Source organism: Apteryx mantelli, chromosome 22 (assembly GCF_036417845.1).
Source record: "Apteryx mantelli isolate bAptMan1 chromosome 22, bAptMan1.hap1, whole genome shotgun sequence".
In the NCBI taxonomy this organism is placed as follows: domain Eukaryota; kingdom Metazoa; phylum Chordata; class Aves; order Apterygiformes; family Apterygidae; genus Apteryx; species Apteryx mantelli.
The window spans coordinates 2,236,491-2,259,390 of record NC_089999.1 but is presented as its reverse complement, the minus strand read 5'-3'; the positions used below and the strand labels follow the sequence as shown (position 1 = coordinate 2,259,390).

At 45.5% G+C, this 22,900-nt stretch overlaps 1 protein-coding gene across 1 annotated transcript; it reads left to right on the top strand.

Moving 5' to 3' along the window:
* Window positions 1-2,020: 2,020 nt before the first annotated feature.
* On the top strand, window positions 2,021-10,602 carry FKBP6 (FKBP prolyl isomerase family member 6 (inactive)). Its single transcript, XM_067309927.1, has 7 exons — window positions 2,021-2,234; window positions 3,679-3,768; window positions 4,277-4,479; window positions 5,795-5,914; window positions 6,832-7,026; window positions 7,353-7,462; window positions 10,524-10,602. The coding sequence occupies exons 1-7, from the start codon at window positions 2,021-2,023 to the stop codon at window positions 10,600-10,602; spliced, it is 1,011 nt and encodes a 336-aa protein (XP_067166028.1).
* The last annotated feature ends 12,298 nt before the right edge of the window (window positions 10,603-22,900 follow it).

Here is a 22,900-nt window from a genome sequence, read left to right as displayed (position 1 = left end):
ACCCTGTACATGGAAACTAGCTCCAGCTGCTTCTTCCACTCACAGAAACTCTCCTTTCAAGAGATCCAGCTAACAACCCACCCAGTCATCATGCCACTCACTTGTCCTGTGCCGGCTCCTCTCTGCCCTGGCTCAGCTCTTCCTGGCACACCAAGCCCAATGGATGTCAGTTGGCTCCTCCAGACCAAGCCGAAGATTTCAGCCCCCTTGGTGTAGCAGATGTGCCAAGCAGTGGGATCACTGGCTCCTCAGCAGGAAGGTGAGCTGTGCTGGCCACCCAGCTACTCACCTCCTGCAGCTTCAGCCCTGCTGAGGGTGTCCCTGCTTGCCCAGTGTGACACAGAGCAGCCAGGGAATGATGTGGAGCCTGCAGAGGTGAGGCAGAAAGTCTCACTCTCTTGCAGCCCCACCTCTGACGAGTGTGTCACCTGACTGCCACACCCCCTGTGTCTCGACCCCCGTGAAACGCTAGTCAATGCCCCTGAAATGCAAGTGTAAGTACACACATCATATGACTGTGTGGGGCTTGATAAGAGACTTAGGTGTTTGCCTCACTTAGTGGCCAGTTTCCAAGAGTCCTGCTGTTGTTTCAGTCATCCACATTGCTTGGGTCAGTGGAAACATTTTCACTAAAGCACTTTCTTATCAACTAAAACTCTTTTTTGATTGAAACACAGTATTTTTCCTTTGGGTTGAAACCTTTCATTCTTTTGGAAAACACCAGAGGAAAACCCAGAGCATTGCCCCTCCAGTTTGGAATAAGGTACGGGTGTGTATTTTTGTGACTATAAAAACATAGTTGTTTGTATAATTGTCCTTGTGTTCATAGATATATTTAACTTATGGCAACCCCGATAGTTTCTCTCTCAGCATCACCCCAGATCAAGCTGAAGATGAGACAAGGCTTCACAACCACAAAGGTCCAGTCTTGGAGCCACCCCACTGTGGCCGTTAGATGGGGGAGCAGAGAGATACAGGAATTAGAACATTCACCCATGGCTCAAGAGACCTAGCTCAGCCTCCTCCAAAGGCCTTGGGGCCAAATGCTTTGCTTCTTTGGGACACTGTAAACCAAATAACTGCACTACCCTTTTTCATAGGCAGGTTGTGAAAATGAAAGCGTCTGACTCAAAGATAATAACAGATTAGGAGGATCTTCCACCTGTACATCCAGAAGAAGCTTTTTGTTCAGAGATGGATTTACTAGGAGGTCTGAGATACTCAAATCTGATGGTTTATCTCAGAGAGAGCGAGGCAGAGAGTATGCCTGGGTCCCAGGCCTGCGGTGCAGCCTGTGGAGCTGCTGCTGGTGCCCAGGCAGGTAGCAAAGTCGAGGCTCCCAAGCAGCCATTCCCAATAAGCCAGTCTGGGTTTCTGTGAGGGAAATAAAGCGAGGAGAAAGTCTGGAAGATGCTGCTTTGCCCAGGAGGCCTGGAGGCACTTACAGGGGAACGGCAGGGAGCAGGGGCCTGAGGCGGGAGCACTGCCCTAGCCCCAGCTTGCCCAGAAGGAGGCACAGGGTTGTGGCAGGATGGAGGAGAAGAAGGAAAAGGAAAGGAAGGTGGAGGGAGCCCGCGGGCCGCAGCAACCTGCCGCCGACGGGCCTTGCTCCGGCACTGGGGAGCGCTTCGCCACAGGCGAGGGCTGTGCGCGCGGACTACATCCCCCAGGGTGCACTGCTTCGGCGCGGTAGGCCCTCCCTTACCAGTGACGTATGAAGCGCTGATTGGGCGACACCCGCGCAGATGCATGACCTCTCCCACAGAAACGCCGGCTCATGGCTTTTAAGCGGCCTGTTGGGAGGGGGGCGCTCTTCGGAGCCTGATTGGCTGAGGCCGTCGCGTGCGCTGATTGGCGCGGCGAGCCGAGGGGCGGGGCTCGCCGGGCGCGGCGGCGGCGGGCGATGCTGGGCCAGGGGAGGGGGGCGGCGGCGCGAGGGCGGCGGGCGGCTCCTTGCTCCCGGGCGGCTGCTTCCGAAGAGCCGGGCGGGAGCGCGGGCCCGGGTGGCGGCGGCGGCTGCATGGCGGGTCCGGGGCAGCCCCCGGCGGTGCCTGAGGGGAGGCAGCACCCGGCGGGGCAGGCCCCGGGCTCTGTTGCCGCCGCCCCTGCGTCCCCCTTCCAGCGGCTGGTGCAGGCCCGGCGCCTGCGGGACCTCAGCAGCGACGGAGGGGTGCTCAAGGAGGTGCTGCGCCCGGGCGCCGGGGAACCGGTGCCCCCAGACGCCTCTGTAGCAGGTACAGCTGGCCGTGGCACCCCGGGGCTCTGCGGCGTGCGGCACAGCCCAGGCTGGGCGGGCCGAGGCGCCTGTACCAGCGTCCCCCATGTGCCAGTGCTGCAGGGCCCGGGGCCCTCGCAGGCCTTTCGTGGCAGGGCTCAAGGGCAGCCCTGCTGTGGGATCCTCGGGCCCTGCCAGGCCCCCTGGGGCCCACGCTGCAGAGTTTAGCCCAGCTCTGATGCGTTCCTGTGGCCTCAGCATCCTCCGCTCCATGCTACTGGCTAAAAATCCTCCCATGAGCACCATGTCAACCCACAGCACAGCACCCCTGCTGCAGGATGTGGTGTCCCAATTAGTCTGCACAGGCCTTCAGACTTGAACTCAACTGGCCCTCCCATAAACAACTTCCTCTGCAAATGGCCATTGTTAGGTCTAAGTGTGCGGTTAAGGGAACTAAGGAAAAACAAAATCCTTGGAAGCTGTAGACTGTGGTCAGGGTCTCGTGCTCATATGTGTCCTTTACATCTCAGTGCAAGGTCTCTGCTTTGATCTATATGGCTGGGTGCAAATTGCATGTTGGAGGAAGTGAGCAGGACAGAACCTGTTTTAAAAGATACCCTAAGCCTCTAGAGTGTAGATGTTTGTGGGTTGACAAATTTGAGTGCTTTGCAGGACTTTAGCATTGGTATCAGAACAAGAACTTAAAGTGCTTATACGGTAGTATGCCTTGCTTATTCAGAGACTGTCTGCCCTCTCTTATCAGTATTGTAGCACTCAGGATAGTCTGTTTAACTTCTTGTGGCTGACAGATTAAATGAAAGGACATCTTGACCTTGAGAAAAGCAGGATTTCCAGGTTCCACCTGTGTCCGCCGTAGATAGAAGCAGTCTGAAGCTGAAAGCGGTTCCTGTTCAGGGCTTAGTCATGTCATGAGGAACTAATTGTGGAGGGTTTTCTGATCTGAATGAGAACTGGAGCTACCTGCAGAGCTCCCTGGAGAGCAGCAAAGCTCAGCAGGATATGTTTCTCTTTCCAGGGCTCCAGCTTTGGGTGGGAAAGGCTTTGTTACATCTTTCTGCAGATAATTGTGGTATTTTAATTTTTATGGCCAAAGTTTCCATTCTCTTCCTTCACAAAACTTTCACCAGCTCTTAACAAAATCACGTCTCTCGATTAGATAGAAATCAAGACTGTGAAACAGCTATTTTATCTGGTGCCAATGTTAAAACACAGCCAACACCACTTGGCTACTTGGTTATGATCAGGTTTTTGGTATAATCACAAGGTGGTTTGTGCTCCCTCTGCTGTTCTGCAGCTCAAGGGGAAAGACAAGCAGGGTGAAAGGGTGGCTGGTGTTGCAAAAGCAACTCCCAGTGTGCCACTGATAGCATTGTTACTGGTCACTAAATCAAACTGTTGCTTTGTCGTCATCTCCCCGCTACTCGTTTTTTTGGGATGTGCAGTGAAGTACTCTGGGTACCTGGAATATGCAGATGAGCCCTTCTGCACGAACTGCTACAGGAAGCTTCCTCGACTGATGAAACTTGGAAAAGGTAAATTTGAGCTGAAAAGTTTGTCCTGGAACTTGAGGGTTTTAAAGACCTGCTCTTTAGGACCTATTAATTTAGACTCTGTTTAGTGCCTTTAGATTATCTGAAACCTTTAAAGCTCCATGCAAGTGGCGGTCAATCCAGAACTGAGCGCCCTGTGCCTCTCTTGACTATGGGAGTGAATAGCAGGTCTTGTGCTGTGAGTGGTCTTGCTGGGTGCTTAACACCTGCCCTGAAACAAATATTCTCTTAATGTTTTTAAATCACCTGAGAGATGTTGATGCTTGCTGTTTGCTTGTTCCCATGGCAGATTGCCTTGATAATCCAAACATCAAGAGCAGCTGTATGTGGGCACAAGTTGTCATCATGATGTGGAATTGACTTTTGCAGTTGCTGAGCTGTGAATTACCAAGAATTGTTTCTCTAGGCTTTAAGAGAAATTGTTATTCAGCCGGGGACGGAGGATTCTGTTTTTGCAATTCTCATGACCTTCTATTTCTTGTTGCGGCAGACATTACACTAGGGGGGCTGGAAATTGGCCTGCTCACAATGAAGAAGGGAGAACTGGCAAGATTTGTCTTCACGCCGGATTATGCCTATGGGAAACTAGGCTGTCCTCCTCTGATTCCCCTGAATGCCGTGGTCTTGTTCGAAGTGGAGTTGCTGGACTTTCTAGACTCAGCTGAATCTGACAGATTCTTTGCTTTGACTGCTGTGAGTTGCCTTGATAAGGTTTGAGACATAAATCTGGAGGCTAAAACTCTGCCGTCATTTGCTTTGGTTGCTGTGGAAGTAGGACCATATGCTAAGCGTGCTTGTTTAGGTTAATGCAAGTATCAAGACCCTAGGCTGCTAGCCTCGCTTGTGCTCTGATACAAACGTGTGCTCTTTGTTACTGTCCCCCCACACCTTGCTCTCTTTGCAAACTAGCATAGAGGGAGAAGCTTGGTGCTACTGAACTGTCTACGCTTGCTGCAGTGTGGTGGAGTCAGTGGAACAGCTCCCATTTATTTTAGCTTTGCAAGAAACCTCTTGATTTCACTAGAGGGCACCAGCTTCCAGGAAGTTCTGTGAAGTGGCAGGAACAGTAACTAGCTGTCTGTTAAAAAGAAAAAAATCCTGTTAGTTTGCTGAGTCAGTGTGCCCCTCCTCTCTTCTCCCCTCTCCCCCTCGCCCCCCACCGCCATCAGTTTTTGTCTTTGCTTCTTGGCTGCTGTCCCAAGTGCTCCTTCACTGTTCTCTTTCCTCCCGGGTGAGCTGCAGTGTTATTGTTAGTTCCCCCTTTTCACACAGAAAGCTTTGGGCTGTGGTTGTGGGTCAGTGATCGGGGCGCAGGCAGCAAGGCTGATGGAGGGAGGCCCTCTTTATTCCCCCACTGCTGTTGCAGAGGCCCCTCTTTCCACACATGCCTGGAGATCAAACTGCTCTGTCGTTGCATGGGGAAGATCTTCCACTCCTTCTTCCTGGTTGGCTGCCCTTTCTTGCTAACTGCCCCTACTCAGAGCTGGTTCAAGCTCACAAGCCTAGAAGAAAACCAGTGCCTCAGTTTTCTGGATTGGTGTGTTACGCAGTGTCTGGCCAGCCCTAGAACTGGCATGAGGCAGGAATACACAGCCACCCCAGGTGAATGACAAGCCATTAGAGCAATGTAGACTTTCAGACAACTTCACCTTTCATGCCGGGAATACAGTTTGTGTGTTAGCTGTCTGCTGTGTGTTAAGCAGGTGAGAGAGCTGGGCAAGATTTAAGGACAAACTCCTGCTTTTTTTCCCCTAGAGTCCCTTTGGTCCTGATGAGCTTTTGGGCTGGTTTTGTAGCACTGCTCACCAGGGCTTGTCAACACAAGAAGAGCAGTGGCGTGTTGCAGCCTGGAGATGGGAAATGCCACATGGCAGTGGCCTGGCTGGATAATACAGGGGCCTTGGCAGTGGTCTAACTCCTGCCCTGTGCATAGAAGGGGCCTGCAAAGGACTTTTCGATCAGTGATCTCTGCTTGCTTGAGCTGACATTCAGCTATTTCCTTATACAGGAGCAGCAGGGTATGTTTCCACTACAGAAGGTGTTGAAAGTGGCAGACACAGAGAGAGAGTTTGGGAATTACCTCTACCGTCAGCAGCACTTCCTGGATTCCAAAGACAGATACAAAAGGGTATGACACTAGAAAGATGGTTTTTCCATCCATGGGCTGTGGAAGTAATGATTATTAAGTGCTAACTCACCATAACAAGTATGATTTAGAGAACAAATATTTTAATTAAATTTTCCAGGTATAGTTTTTTATTTAAGAACAGATCTTAAATGCCTGCTTTTGAATGAGCAGCAATGGTAAATGAATGGCATCAAGGGAGGAGAAGGGAGGGCAGAGATATGTTGACTTCTTTTTCTTAAGCTTTGCACCCTGTGGACTCCAGCTGTGACAGAAGAGTATGTCTTGGTGTCTTTATGAGCTCTGAGCAGTTTGCTTGATTGTTTTGACTGCTGAACTGGGGCCTTTCAGGTCAGCTTTTATTAAGAGAGGATATAATGCAGTGTGGTCTTGTATTGCAGTGGCATTCTGGATTGATGCTTTCAGAAGTAATTTAGGATCCTCATGCTCTGGAAAGAGCTGTCCAGTCACCAGGGTGCTTTAACTTTACTTTTAGCCTCCCAGGAGAGAAAATGTTCTGTTTTTTTCCCCGAACTGGAAACTTGTGAGATTTTTCTGTCCTCCATTTGAGATTGCTTTCTCTTGCTATTTCTTTCTAACAAGAATATTTTGTCTTTCTCCAATTTGATTTCACTTACATCTTTGCCCTTAAAATTTGGTTCCTGTGTGTAATTTTTCCCTCTTTTGCTTTCTAGTTCCTTGATAGGTTCCTAAAGCTGTATTGTATACCTTTAGGAAGATAGAATCTTATGGCGGAGCTGGCTAGTCATGTTGATAATGCCATGCAGTATTTTTAGGATTCTGATATTTTTAACTGACCTAGGTAAATAGAAGCATGGATGTAGCTGGCTGATCAGATGGATTTCTTACTTTCCATAACAAACCCATCAGGTATTGGTGTTGTTTCCCTGTTTGCTCAGGCATACTCCATCCTAGGTCGCAGCCCTTCCAATGAGGCAGAGCGGTGTCAGATTGATGCTTCTAAGTTGCTGGTGCTCCTCAATCTCTCGCTTACTTACCTGAAACTGGAGCGTCCTGCCCGAGCTCTGGCATATGGAGAAAAGGCTTTGGAGATCAACCAAAGAAACGCCAAAGCGCTGTTCAGATGTGGCCAGGTGGGCAAAAATAATTCCTCTAGGAGATGCGTCAAGCAATGTCCCAGTCAAACTGCCTGTGGGGAGTACCTAGAATATACTGAAGAGAACCACTAAACTCTGGGCCAGAGCTCTAAGCTCCTACAGCAGGCAGAGTGGTTTGTCTGCATTTGACATGCTGGAAAATCTGGCCTTCTGTAAATCTGTCACACAGCCCTTTTCTTAGGGCATTCCTGAACTACCTGGATCTGTCTCAGAAATGTTTGTGGTTGTGCGTGTTTCAATCCTGAAGAATGGTAGCGAGTCTATATTTATCCTTCAATGTATCTGTCTTCTTTCAATGACAGGCTTGTCTCTGCATGACAGAATATGAAAAAGCCCGGGATTTCCTGGTCAGAGCTCAGCAAATACAGCCGTTTAACCACGATATTAACAACGAGCTGAAAAAGTTGTCAAGGTGAGAGAACTCCTTCCCATTGCTGTGGAAGAAGGGGTGTTTAGACAGTCTGGAAACAGCCATTCAAAAATACTTCAGTGTTTGTTGAAGAAAATAACTATTGGGGCTAGTAAGGGAATGGGGAAAATGCAGGTCTTTTTAGCATGGAGAAAGTTGGTTCAAATGTTTTGCAGACACATTAGTTACAGGCGATATGCGAGAAGCTGAGAGTATCCACACTTTTCCATACAGGTTCTCTGGGGGGATATCTGTGTTGTACTTCATGTGAGTAGGTGGGTCAGGCTGATGACAGAAAGGCAGGGGCTGCTGAAATGCCTTGAAACCAATGAAATACTGTAGGTTAGCGCTCATGATAATAATATGCTGGAATAATAAGCATGGCTTCAACTTCCTTGAAGATGTGGGCAGATTACAGCAGCTCTTCTGCGCTGCAAATGCTTCACTGTACAATGCTACAAATACTAATGTTAATCTGTAGGGAGGTCTTAAAAGTGAATTTCTTGCTGTCTTGGAGGCAGTAAATGAGCAATCCTGAAGGCAAACTTTCTCTTTGCCCACAGGCTGAGTAGCGCAATCCTGCCAGCCTTAGTCATGTCTTAGTCCCACCAAAACATGACTAACACTAATCTCCATCCTCATTTTTTTCTTTGAAATCGGCAAAAGCACTAGCTAGTTCCCGAAAATGTGTGCTGTACTTCTGGCACTGCTGACAGATGCAGAGTACAATGAAGTCCCCAGCTTCAGAGATCACAAAATGGCCCTTGAATAAGAACGTTTTCCTTTGTTGCAGATGCCTAACAGCGAAGCATGGCTTGTAGGGAGCAGTAACATCTCTTGTTAGACCAGTTGGCACAGCTGGAAAAGCCAGTCTCTCTGTGGGCTGAGTCAGGTGACATTCAGTAAAGGGCTGTGCTCACACATCTGTGTCCTATATATCAAAATCTCCTTTAATAGTCCGTGACAACATTAAGTCTTCAAACTTTTCCTGTGACCTCTGAAGTATGGATAACTTGAAGACAATATTGCTTGCCAGTATGGAAATCTGAAATGCACCACTTATATTAGTTCTAGTGTGTCTCTCGGTGCATAGCTACCAAACTGCTAAGTAAACTTGAGTAGTTTTAAAATTGTTCTGAATGACTAGGTAGCTCCTCTTGGAGGTGTGGTACATGGATGGTGTTGAGGACTCATCAATGCTAGAAATATTGATTCTAACAGCCTCATGTGTTATCTTAGACTCATTCCAAATACATCAACTGGTAGAAGAAAAATCTTGCTGATAAGGTTGGGCTTGTCCTGCCAGGAAGCAATGAGGCATTCTGACTTCAAGGAAACAGCGCACGGGCTTGTCAGCACTGACTCTGGAAATGGCAGCGCAAACAACTAACGCACATTGCAGTAACCTGAGTACAGGTTAAACCACTGTTGTCTTGGGAGTTTCTGCTTCAGTGCCAGTTAAAATTGGTGCGGGTTTTTTTGCTTTTTACTACGACAAAGGGTAAAATTAGTATAAAATAGTTGAAGATGATGTTATCGGATGTTGTTAATCATGCCACACCTCAGTCTAGATCTCTGTAATGTTGCCAAACTGCGCTGCTTGTGAAAACCCTTAACGTGATCTGGCAAATGCTTCAAAAAGAATAAGAATCAAAATCTTGTCCTTAAAGGCTTTCCACTTCTTACTGAGTACATTTATGCTTTGCAAAAAGGAATACTGTGTGTTAATAGCTTGCTTTTGCTGTCTAAAACAGAACTTTGAAAAGCATTCATTTAAAAGCGGAACAAAGTTTTTAGCAAAATTCACTTTCACCAGAGAGAAACAGGCAAGTCCTGGGCCAGGATTTTGTGGAGTACGTGTCTCGTACCAGCTGTAGTGTTTTTGTTTTATAGTCTTGTAGGTCTTGATCAGAAGACAAGCAGTATATCAAATCCAGAATAAAATGTGGTTGTTCTGACATCCAACTTGAATCTCTGCCTCTAAATGAGCTTTTGGGTTTCCTGCTTTGGTAGGTGATGTTTTGAATGCCAAGTGCATGCTACTTGGAGGCCAGGTAGGCATCCTGGTCTGCTTAGCATAGACAGACATGACAATGTCTGTCTGCGAGACTTAAGAGACTTGCTGTGCTGAGATTTCTTTGAATGAAACACTTTAAGTTCTGGTCACAAGGGCTGGTGGAAGAGGACGTAGAGGATATTGGCTAATGTCACACTTCTGCTGCAATGTGCTTCTGATGGGTTGTAATGGAAAGTTTGCTTTTGACCTTATACGGTAGCAGAGGCAGTAAAGCTGCCTATACATGCAACCATTTATCCCTGGGACAGTGAGTCACCCTCTGGGTCAGGGATTCTTCACCAGTGAGGCCTCACTCCTGGTGAGGTAGGAACACAGGACGTGGAAGATACTGTGCTCCCTTCCAGCACCCTGTGGCGCTGCTGCTTGGAGAAGCAGTAATTAAAATGGAGCAGTCTGCTCAGCTTTTGCCATGCAAATATGACTCTGGCAGGGAAGTGAGAATGGAGGAAGAAGCATTTGCTATTTGATCCACATATTCTGGACCCATGTCCGTGCAGTCCCCTACCCATCCTCTGCCCAGATTTGAGAGGTCAGTGGTAGATAGCTTTTAGCTTTATCTTACCAAGGAGTAGGGCACTTGGAGGATGTGTCCTGCTAGGCACTGGAGTAGCTTCTTGCACAAGGAATGGCAAAAGTGTAGGAGACACCCAACTAGACTACAGGATACTGGTGGGGGATTCCTCTGCATCATACACTTGCAAAACTGGCTTAGAAGGCATCTGGCTGGCAAAAATCAAATGATCTGATTGGCTAATAGTCACCAGCAGAGCAGAGACCCAAGGTCTGGTGATGAGGCATAGTGTTGCCAGCTCTCATATCCTAGCACAGTAGAAACAAGGGCTTGGAGCAGCTATTCCTTTGCTAGCAGTATGTTCTTAGATTAAACTAGTTTATTTAACAACAAAAAGGAAAACTTTCTAATTGCGGCACTGATTGTCGAGCGGACAGTCCACGGCCCATGATGCCATGGTGTGCTCTACTTTGCAGCTGTTACAAGGACTACGTAGATAAGGAGAAAGAAATGTGCTGCCGAATGTTTGCCCCTCTCAACTCCTCTCCTGTATGACCAGCAATAAAGGTAAACAAGTCACAAAAAAGGCTGAGGTCTCCCCAGACCTCCGATATGTTGCCTGGACAGTGTTTTCAGGTGGGGAACCAGTTTCTTTTCTGCACAGGAGGATTTTAGAGACAAAATGTAACCTAAAGGGGGTGTGTGGAGGGGAAGGGGCAGGAAGGTAGGGTGAAAGGCTACTGTGCTGTCTGCTTGGAGAATCTTTCCTGCCAAGCAAACTGGCATGGGACAGGAACCTGAGACTGGCATCACTTGAGTAAGTTTGGTTTTGTTGTTTCCTGTGCTGCTCATCCCAGCTATTTCCTCTCAGGGCCAGGGGGAGAAATAGCTGTGTAGTCTTGTTTCTCTGCCAATTAAAAGAAACAAAAAAATTGTTCCTGTCAAACTTAAGAATTAGATTTCCTCCTCCCTTCCAGCACTCCTGTCTTGAGCTGCTGGAATGCTTCACTTCAGAAAAATCTAAATATTTTATTTCTGGCTTTTTTTTTTTTAATATTAAAAAGCCTGTTTGTATAGAAAATTTCAAATAGATGTTTTGGTCTCTCTAAAGTCTTAAATCTTCTAGCAAAATTGACAGGGTTTATAAATGCACAAAGGCTCTTTGATCATTCTTTTTTTGTCAAAACCTTGGGAGGGGGGGCTGAGGGGGAGTGGAAATCTTCGCTGGTCTCTTGCCTCAGGGTAAGCCCTTGGGAAAGGGTTGTGGAAAATGACAGCAGCCTTCTGTCAGAAAGCATCACTAGCTCAGGGCCTTCAGGGTTTGCTGCCGTGCAATCTCACACAATATAGCAGTATTTTGCTGAAAATGAGTATTAGCAGCCTTTCCATCATGAGCAGTGAGAATGCAGGATGCAACCATGGCATTTTAAGCTTGGCTCTTTCTAGATTCTCTTGTCTGTGGTTGTGATGAAGGTAAACTAGTATTTGAGGAAGAGGTTTGATTGAATGGCTGTTTCATAAAGCAGCACATCCCATTCCTGACTGAATGTGCATCCTTGCTGTAGTTTTTACCCCTCCTGTCTCCCCCAGGCCCCTGTTCTCAGCTGAGTATATTGCTAAACTGCTTAAGAACACAAATTCTTCTACTCTAGGTTCATGAGGAGACTGGCCAGATCTATTAACAGGTACCTATCCCCAGGCAAGCAGCTATGAAAGGGGGTTTTATGACTGACATGTCTTGCCAGAGGTATGCAGGAAGTCCATAGCTCTGCACTTGGCAAGGAGGCTCTGAGTCTGTTTGCTGAATTTCAGAGACTTGCAGTTTGAAAGCCAATATGACTTGCATCTCACATTTCTAACTATAGCACTTAGCAGTGCCTGACCTGGAGAACTTGCGTCAGTCTGTGCATCAGCTGGCCTTCCTACATGATAGAACTTTGAATGAACCTGATCATCTCCTGGGTTATGGGAAAGACCTCCTAGAACAGAAAGCAGTGTCTGGCAAAGCATGGTGTGTAGCACTGAGTCTTGTCATGGCTATGATGTCGAAGGAATGTCTCTTAACTGAACTTCATTGCTAAAAATGCTGGCTTCCCATGTTAATTTTTGCTGTATGGGACCCTCCAGGCTAGGGGGAGAACAATCCCTTCTTGGTGGTTGTTTTCAATAGTTTTATCTCTTGCTAGAGCATTTGATTGGGGGGAGGGGCGAGGACTACCTTAATATTGTTAATGTTGGAAGAAACATGGTAAGGTTACGTGGCCTCTTTCTTCCTGAAGAAAGATTGGCAAAGATACTGGCTTCCATGCAGTTGGTTTAATGTGACATAGCTATTGTTATAAGTAAAATAATGTCTTCAATTAGTGGCAACTGAGAAGTGATGCAGAGTCGGCTGGGGAAGGGCAAAGAAGAAACCTCTGTTAGAGGGGAGTTTCTCCTGAGGAAGCTTAAAGGTTAGGCTGAGCTGGCTGTCAGCCAGAGTTTCTCTGCTGACTCCTACTGATGCCATTGTAAGACTCTTCCCTGGAGTTCTGCCTCTTTATATAGATGATTGAGGGCTGTCAGTCAAAAAGGTTTTTCACCTTCTCTAAACTCAGTTTTAGTAACGGTATATTAATAAATCTTCCAGACAAATATTAATTGCTGACACCTACATAACATACTATAATGCTTATTTGCTGCTGTTAATTCATCTTAAGAAAAATCTCTCTTACTGGAGGAAGTTCTTGAAGGGCAGGGCCTTGCGCTAGCTGGAGGTTGGTTTGCTGCAGTGTCTTGCTTAAAACTGCGTTACGTATTCAGAGAGGAACAAAGCAGTCCCAGCTGAAGCTCCTGCTCTGTATCAAAGCACCACTAATTAGTCAGAGATGAGGCAGAACATTCTTTTGTGTTTTTTGACGACTTTGTACAAGTTCAGCTTAGGGCATGAGCCATACTTGGTCTGTCCAACAGGCCTGTTTCATCCTTTCTGTCTTAAGTAGTTAGTGATTAATTGGCCTGTAAACTTTGCCTGTAGCTCATGTTTAACGAGCCAGTGGAATCACAAAAGTTATAGAAAACTTTCCTGTTTACCAGCTGGCAGGTACTTGCTGAGCATTGAGCTGACCGGTTGTCCAGTTTGCCAGCTAAATGACTTTGAGTTGTAGCCTTGGCACTTTCTCTCTTGTGACACAGTGCTATATCCCTCTGATTCAGAGCTCCTACCCAGCTAAGTTTGATACATGTTTTGGTGAATTCTGCAACACTTGTTTTGTTACAGGAACAAATGATTTGTTTCTCTGTACTAAGTAGTCCAGGGCTGTGTTGCATTTTCCATAATGAACCTTAAGACCAGACACACCTAAATGTACTCATCCTGTCTAGTATTTCTGTATCCCTCTCACTGTAGACTCTAGTTCCTGTAATTGCCACAAACAGCATCATGCTCAGAATACTCTTCCTTCCTTTTTTAGTGGAATACTCTTCCTTCCTTTTTTAGTGGAATACTCTTCCTTCCTTTTTTAGTGGAATACTCTTCCTTCCTTTTTTAGTGGAGTTCCAGGTCAGAATAAATCTTAGCCTGCTGAAATTTGAGGTCACTTGTTCTGATGCTTCCTAGAGGAATTCAGAAATATTCAGGGGTAGAAATAGAAATGAGAAAACTTATGGTCTTAAATCTGTCCCTCTGCGGTTCCTTGCAAATACAATAGTTTGGGTTGCATGCTTGCCCCTTTGTGGGTTTGGGTTGCTTGCCTGCACCTATACACCTGTGTGGTGTGTCATGTGTTGGGGCAGGTTACCTGGTATGTGCATAGCTGAAAGCTCCTCATTGTCCCCCTAAACTGCAGACTGTGGATGGGCTGAGGATCACTGACTTACTGGAGCTTTCTGTTCGACTGAAGAGCATAGCTTTTTGGTGAAAGACTTCTAAACCCTGCAAAAAAATGGGATTTCTTATTATTACTGTAGTCCTTCGTGAGCAAGAGAGAATTTAATTATGAAGAGTGTAGACCAATTTCCTAGAAATATCTGGATTCTAGTAGAGGGTCTGTGGTGATGGTTTCATTTCAGAAAGATGAGTCTCTTTGAGTGCCCCCCCCCCCCCAAAGTTGAAAGCTTGCCTCTAGTGTGCATCTGAACTCCAGTACACAGGAGAAGTGGTCTCAGCAGTTGAGAGCATACAGAAAAGTGTTCCAGTGAAAACAGACAATATTGAAATTATGGCAGGAAACTATGACTCTGAGGTCAAACTTGAGATTGCTACGAATAGCAAGGCCTAGCAATTTTGAAGCCGTTATTTGGTGAGAGTTGGCTGCAGAATTGGGGCTGTGTCGCCAGGTAGAAGTGAACCAGCAGTAGTTGCCAGTTAAACTGACCTAATAAGCTAAAAGAGTCTTGCAAATAAGCTGAGAAGTATGCACATAATAAAGTCAAAACTCCTGACTTGGGAAAGCTCCAGGCTTTGAGTAAACAGCAACTTGCTGCTTCCCCTCCTACTTTCCCTTATTGCTGATTGAAGATCTAGAATGTACCTCCTGCTGGTACTGTCCCTACCCACTGTGTAAAGCTGAACAACACAGAACCCAGCAATTTCACTTCTTCTTTAGAAGATGCAAATTATTGTACCACAGAGAAGTCCTGTGTTGTGAAGGAAATTCTGTTAAGTATCTGCTTTATGCTAAGTATTGCTAGAGCTAGTGGGAAGGCTTGAAGGATGACTTAATTAAGCATTCTCCTCGCTAAGCAGAGGAAGGAGAAAAGCTTTAATAAGGTGGTTGGTGGGGTTTTGTTTTGTTTTTGTTCAGATCTCTCCTCCTCTGGCATCTTTCCTTTTGCAGAGTTCTGCTGTTGAAGTTTGGTAGTGCCTATAACAGCTTACGAATCTTCCAGAAAGGTGAGATCTCTCCCAGAAAACTGCAAGTGGAGTAGTGACTGTACCACCCCTGCTCTAAGGATCCTCTGCCACACATTTCCCAGCGAGTTGTACTAAACATGGGTGTCTGGTTTTTTTTAGAACATGACAACAGGTCTGGGCAAAAGATGGTGTGGAAAGAACTGAGGACAGGGACTAGAAGGTTGCTGTTGGATACCAGAGTCTGGGATACTGTGCTCTTTGAACCCTGATGTGTGTGTGTGTGTGTGTGGGGGGGGGGGGTTGAAATGTGAAAGCTTGGTTACAGAAGTCCTTGATGAGGGCACTTATTTCACTAGAAGTGGCTTTGCCCAGACCTGGAGGTCTGACGTGAGCTTACGAGTGAAAAGATCATATGAAAAGGAAAGGAGAGACCCATGCAATATTTTAGAGAATGCTCTGCCATGCCTGTCCTCCAAGAACAGTGTGGCACTTAGTAAAGTGATGGTTCTCCGGTCTTACCAGAGGGCTGCCTCAGGACCCAGCCCAGGGCCATCCACTCTTAACATTTAGCAAATATCTAAAACCTTGTTTCTCCTTCTACATGTTCGCACATGAGCCTTCCCAGGTGAGGTGGGAGAGATGTCCTGACTCTGCTTCTCCTCAAGATCCTGTCTGTCTGCTTGGGACCTGCCTCAGCATATTTGTCCTGGTAAGGGCAGGTTGAGCCCCCAGTGAATATTGGTATGTGGACTTTTATTTCTTAGAGCTCTTCTAAGCAGCAGGAAGCTAAAATATACCAGCTTCACTGCTGGTATTGCAGATCAGTGGAGAGTGGAAAAAGATGCTGGGCTCTTCACTTTCATTCCCATGATAATACCTGGTTTATCATGCAGTTAGAATTTAAAGATAATGGGCTGTGTTTAAGATGTGAATTTCCTTATGAAGAAAGATTTAGTTTTGCAGAGCCTTCAGAGTTACTGGTCTTCACTTCCAGCAGCAAGGAGATGAATGGTTATTTGAAGGCTTTCCACAAAGTATCATTTTTAAAGTCTCCTTTCTCTACCTGATGTGTTTTGGTGTGATAAGCTATATGAAGTGTAAGTAAAAATGTTTTGTTGCCTTGGAGGGCAAAGAGGCAAACTGGATAAACCTACTTCAAGTATGTAGTGACCAAACAGGTTTTGGATGGGAGCGTGCTGCAGGTGTGTGACTCATATGCCTGGGATCAGATTATGGCTTAAATGTGCTGTTAGCTGAGACACAGAAGCCCCCAGTGCTGCTTTTGGTTCTTGCCACATTACAGACAGTGCAGTGAGCAGCCCTCCATGGGCTCTTCCCATCTCAAGCGACAGATAGGCAGAACTGGCATGCCTGGCCACCAGTCCTGCTGATCCAGAGTGCTCCTGACTTTCTTTCTGAACTAGCAGAAGAAATGTCTGTGATACCCTGTTTAGTTTTAAACCAGGATTTTAAAAGACCTTGAACAGCAAAGCAAAGGGCCCTTTTCCATGTAATGATGTGGGTGTGTCCTTCCTAGCCTGGTTTCTTGGAGTGCTGAGAGTATGGAGAAGTGGAATAATGCCTATGAATAGTGTATCATCTGGAGCTTGGAGGATGTTACTGCCTCTGAAGAATGAAAGATGGTTTTCAGTGCCTGCTTGTTTTAGTGGTACTGCATCCTGAGCAGAAACACAGAATGATCAAAATCACGGTGTGCATGGACTTAGGCCAGCCGTGGCCAGGCTGTTGTCCCCATTTATACTACCAGCACTGGGAACAATCAGTGTTACTGAATGTGAGTGTCCTTGTGTCTCACTACTTCAGCATGGTGTTACACAGAAGAGCTGTATTATCAGGACCAGACACCAGAGCCTGTAACAGCATTCAGAAGCAGGAGTAGCTGGGACTGAACAAAAGATAGTTCCAACATACAGTAAAAGAAAAAACTTTCAATTGATGATGGTGCAAACCATGCCCTTGTGGCTGATTTTGGGGGGGATCCTAGGCTAGATCATGGCTTGAACAGCCCCAGGGCATTTATTGTTATGTCTGGCATAGTGGCAGTAGCGCTTTGCAACAAGACAACTTTTATGATTCTCAGCACCAAGGGGCAGTAGGTACTAATGACCGTTTCACATCTCAGGATATTGCTTTTGGGAAGGCTCTGCTGAAGATGCAGGCAGTGTCTTGGTACTGTTGTGAGCTGGTTTGCAGATCTACAGAGAAAATGGATGCTTGCTTACTCTATTTGCGGTAATGGTAGAGATGACCTTCATGTGCCTTTCCCAGTACCCACTCTGCTTTATCAAGGAACTGTTGATTTGATATAATGCTGAGCATTACTGACAGTGTAGTTATCTGAGCTTATGAAGTCCTGGGAGCTGTTTTAAGGATCAGTTTCAGCCTAAACTTGCTAGATGAAGTCCTTTCTGACTCAGATAAGTGTGTTGAATAGTTGATCCTTTCCTTTCACCTTCCTGTAATTGTCCCTCTTGTAAGACCTCTTGTTCTCTTGAAAGTGGTTTTCTTGCTTTGTCTGGGTGCTGATTTAAGGGACGGGTTTTTTTAGAAATACTGGGGAATGAGCTTTACTTTTTGTTTCCCCTCTTTGCTTTAAGTGCCCTTGCCTTATCATAGACCTGAGCAGACTTGACAAACCCTTCTGCCATGGTCTGAGGTTCAGGATGATGGTGCATGTCATCAGCATTCAGTGTCTTTGGAATCAAGACTTGTTAAAGCTCTCTGGTGAATGTATCCTTGCACTTAAATGTCTGTCTGGCTTAGAGGCAGTGCTTGAAACTCATCCTGGATCCTTTGCAGTGCTGAGAATGATAACAAATTGACTTACAGAAGAGGCATCCTGAGAAAAGCAGACATGTAAGCACAGATCTTCAGATGGCAATGAAAGTTCACACAGCTTTTGCACCTTCATCCTTGAATTTTGACATCTGGTGCACCTGTAATAGGGTAAACATAATAGCTCTTGGTCAGAGAGCCTGTTCAGGATTAGGTTTCCTTCAGACCTGGGGAGTCCCTGCATGTTCCTTTTACTGCTTCACTCTAAAGACAGGCTTTGCAGTAATCTTGGCCACTTGAAGCACTAACAGCTGGACATCCCCAACCAACACATTAGAGAGAGAAGTGAGTGTAGCTTACTGCAAAATCACTTTCATAGATAGCAGATAAGTGGTGTCCTAATTTAGGTGGTTTTCTGAAGCTGTGTTGCGTGCTTGGGGACAGACTCCCTGTGATGGAGATGTGTAGAGTGCTCTTTTAATAATTGCCCAGAGAAAAACGTGCGATAGTCTAGTATTCTAAATAGCTAAGCTGTTGCTTCTCTACATGTGGCAATGGGTTACGCAGCACATCTTGTTATGAACCAGCCAATAACTTCAGTGCCTGCTGCTTCTGCATCCAGCTCTAGCCTCTGCTTTTGATGTGCTTCAGAGCTAGAAATCTGTAAGAAAACAGTATGGAGAACTCCATGCACCCTTTCCAAGCCTCATGCTTTGAACTTAAACTGCTTGATGAGATCCCTGTGCAATGATTACAGTACTGTGCTTCTATGTTTGCCATAGCTGGGCTTTCTTCTTGCCATTCAGAAGGGTTATGGCCTGTTAGTAACCTCTTGAGGTCCACGTAATGCATTTAAGAGAGAGCATGCTTACCACCTGGTAGTGGTAGCATTTCTCCAAGCTTTCATATCAGAACAGAAGTTCCTTTTGGACTTGTAGCGTTTTGGGTGAAGAACACTTCTCAGGCAATTGCCCTTCAAGAAGGTCTTCGCTCCTTTGTAGATCTGTGCTGTAAAGATGTGCACATAACATGTACTTTTTCAAAGTGCTCTTCTGCAGCTGTGGTATGAGCTATACCATTTTGTTCCAACTACCAAGTCAAAACTTTCCTTCCTTTCTTCATAGTCAATGGCCATCCCATTAGGATTTAAAGAGAAGTATTATTACTGTAGGCAGAATGCCTCCCTTCCAAACACATGGAGGCTACTTTTCTCTAATAGTAACGGTTGTCTCCTAAAAGCGTTTCTCTGTGATGTAAAAGTCAGGCTAGACTTCCAGACTATATTCTCTCTGCAAAGTTGATTATTTGTTTCTATGAGAAGTACTCTTCTCACTACGGGCTGTCTCAGTGCAATACTGTTGGGAGCTGCTGCTTTAAAGCATAGGCTTAATGAGAGCTAAGCTGGCAGGAGCTGTGCCTTATTAAGTGCACACTTGCTTTCCAGATGCCTGGTGTTTTGGCAAAAATTTGATCTGCTACATTACGTGCCCTCATGGCAGTGTCTTTTCCCACAACCTTTCTAGAGACAGGAAAGGGGGAGCTGGATAAGAGGCAACTGCAGTTGCTTATTTAAGAAAGCAGCTTAAACCAATTTTAAAGCCTTAGTTAAATGTTACCTGTTAACTGTGGCTTTAACACAGAGTAAAGGTGATGATGATTATAAATGACCAGTGACCTGGCATGTTGTTTACTGTAAATTGATGATCAACTGTCGTCTTTATAAAGAACGAATTAAAATAGCTGGTACCAGCTGACTTGTGTCTGAACTTCAAAGTGTGTGTGTGTGTTGCTGTCTTGTGTGACTGAGTGAGCTGCTGCCAACCTGCTTTTAAAGGATGGAAACAAACATTGGAATGGAGTCCTAGCTGGAGCTTGCTGTTCTTCTACCTGCAGGAGCAGCAAACACTTTGAACACAATCCAACTCTGTGCGTCTTCGGGGCCGTGTGTTTCCCTTCCACTTTTCTTTTGATTGTGTAGCCATTAGGTGGAAATGAAAGAGATGAACTGATCAAACACTCCTTGGAATGGCTTTAGGGTTTCGGTTTGAATATTTTTTTAATTAGCTGCATGTAAAGACTTTATTACTTCAAATAGCAGCCATGAAGCCAGCAGACTTGCAGTTTGATCCTTTGTTTTTCTGGTGCACAAGAAGTCTCAGTAGCTGTAGGTTTTATACCCAGCTAGACCCTCTGAACCACAGCTAACAGCCAGTGGAAACATCAAGTGATTATCTTATAAGTATGCCTATCAGGGACACATAAAAAGAAGTGCTGTGTGTGTTTAGTATTAGACTGACAAGTAGCAGAGGAAAAGGCAGCTGCATTTTAACAGGAGCAAAGATGGTTTTCTCTAATAAAGTACAGAATACTGTAGTGCATCAAGTATAATGATATTTTTCACTTAGAAACATTTCTTTCCTTGCCCTAGTTGCTAGGACTTTATGCTGTGAACTAGAGGAATGATTTAAGCATTTTTATCTCTGATTAATTTTCAAAGGACTTAAAAGAGATCAGTTGAAGTGACTGCTAGTAGTTTTCTCTCTTTAGAAACCTCCTCTCCCCTTTCTCTTGGGCAGGGAGGACACTGGATAGCGCTGTCAGCCTGAAGCTGAGTGTAACACAAGATATTCCCATTATATGTGTGAACCCACAGTTTTGAAAGGTCTGGCAATAAAAGGTTGCCTGTTAAATGAAACTAAGGTGGGATTTAATTAGCCTGAGTGAACTAGGACAGTGACTATGTGCTGACTTGTTACTATGTATCCTAGTTTGTGCCAGACTAGAAGTCTGCTGCAGGCTTATTTCTGGCAATCTGGAAAATTAACTGTTCTGTGCTTTTATTATCCCAAACTGTAAATTGGGGCAGCTTTTGCAAGAGGCTGATTGTCTTGATTCAGACTTATGGTCTCATCCCATTTCTGCTGGATGTCATTTGAGTCAGAGGTATTCAGTTGTCTCGTGTGGCTCTGAAAGCATTTATAGCAGAATAAAACCGTGGTTTTTCAGGATCATCAGGGGGAGATGAGTAATCTGGTCTGACCTCATAGCTACCCCTGCTTTGAGCAGGAGATAAGACTAGAGACCTCCTGAGGTCCCTTGCAACCTGACTGATCTTGTGATGTAAGAACAAAATAGTTGTCTTTCAGGGATGTAGAATATGTGAGGTATACATTTTGCACATTGTGTGATACTTCATCTTCTCATCCTTTAGTCTGTGAAGTGTCTATTTTCCTCACAATTACTGCTTTCTTGCCTTCTGGTTAGCAGTCTGTAAGTTGATATCCTCTAAGGAACAGGCTTCTCTATTTCACTACTAGTAATTTGATTTAAATTTGCAGAGATCACCACTGCAGCAGAGCTGGCTGAACATGCCAAAGTGGCCGCAGCTGCTGAAAGAGTAGCAAAAATTGATTTGGGCTGCTAGTGTTCTTGAACTGAGGGAGGATAGCCATCTTTTGAATATACATCCTTTGATCCTCAGAAAATCTTTAGGACAGGTATGGGATATCTTGTGGAAAGGTTTCCAAGGAATTTGTTTGACTTTTTTCCACAGTTCATCCCATGAATGATGAAGGAGGGATGAGACTGACTTCCCAGCAGTGTTTCAATACCATCTGTATTGTGACAAATTAGGGAAACACCCTCCATATCAGTACTCCTCCATGCATGATCTCAGTGTTGCCAGTTGCAGTAGCAACATGAGCAGCATGATATTGAAATGTGTAACAGGCACATTAAAAAGCAGCGTGAATGTGTGTACTGGATGTGTTTTGTCCCAGATGCTTAATGGCTTTGGGGACAATGGGGAACTCCACAATATCCTTGGGTGTACCACATCTCCCCTGTAGAACTTGCACTGTTTGACCAACACTTAAAAAATTAACAGCTTGCAAGGGTCAGGGTGCAGGAGGTGCTAGGCTATTAGCAGGGTGAGGCAATGGGAAAGTATAGTTAGAAGAGGCACTGAAGGAGCAGAACTTTTGGCAGCAAGGTCAGTGCTGTTGAACTGTAGCCATGTAGAAGATGAAGTAGGTGATCTGAGTCCTGATCAGTGACCCAAGAGATGCTGCTTTGAAGTACAGAGGGAAAAAAAATCACATCTTGGAAACATGTCTGGTTTATATCCAGAGGAAAACTCCCCCTATGCCTAGGTACTGGTTTTTCTTCTAGTAACATTAAAGAGCTGGAGTGGTGGGACAGTGGTAGGTCAGAGAGGGTGGCGGATGAGAGGGAGAGGCTTTACTTGGTACCGAATCTGTCACCGTCTCAGTGTCTGCCAGGACTTTAAGACGGCTAAGGACCCAACTGTAACTGTGATGGGGCAGGAGGGTACCAAGGAGAAACAAAATGCTGGGAGTACTGTGTACCTGGAATCTATTGCAAGTGTCTTAACATTGTGGCTAGGCTTTTGCTTCGTGGTAATGCCTTACGCAAACAGGAAGGGGGGACGTGCAAACAAGATGCGAGCAGACACATAACAGTGAGAAGCAATAGAAAACTCTGATTAGGAGAATGATGAATTCTCCGGGAGACAGAACTAATTTCCCAAAGGCAAAGACCAAGCATCCGAGCAGTGGGTTTCCCAGAACAGGTTGGAAAAGCACAGGTGGCTTGTAATGTAGATGACCCCATATAAGAAAGGAGATGGCCTCAAGGGCAGTCTCAGGGTTTCTCTGAGGTGGGCTTGCTATTTTAAGTTTATATTGCTTAATATTCTATTTTCTCCAAGCCCTAGGTAAGGAATTTTTTTGGCTTTCATGGGAATTTTACTGTGCCTGTTCCATTTGTGCTAATCCTCAAAACTCTTGGTGACTCTTTCAGGGCTACTGTAGACATGTGCTATTAATGATTGACCTTTTAATGCTTACAGCCACTGATATAGAAATAGAAATAAATAGAAATAAAACGAACAGGTGACCATTGCCGGAACATTACTGACTGTGGTATTTTATTATCCTAGGACTTCCCCAGCCAATGGAAAGAACAATTCTTGGACAGAAAGGAGGTCTACCTCTGGGCATGCAGAGAACTCAAGATAGCATCTATGTTCAAGGAAAAGGGGGAAACCACACTGTCTTGTTTGGAGAATGTGAAGTGGAGGTTCTGTTCATCTATACACAACCCATATTTCTGGAAGCTGGTTCTTGTTTTTCAATTTTGAGGCTCAGTTTTCAGAAGAGCTAAGTTCTACTGTGTGAAAGAGGAAAGTGTCGTCTTCTGTCT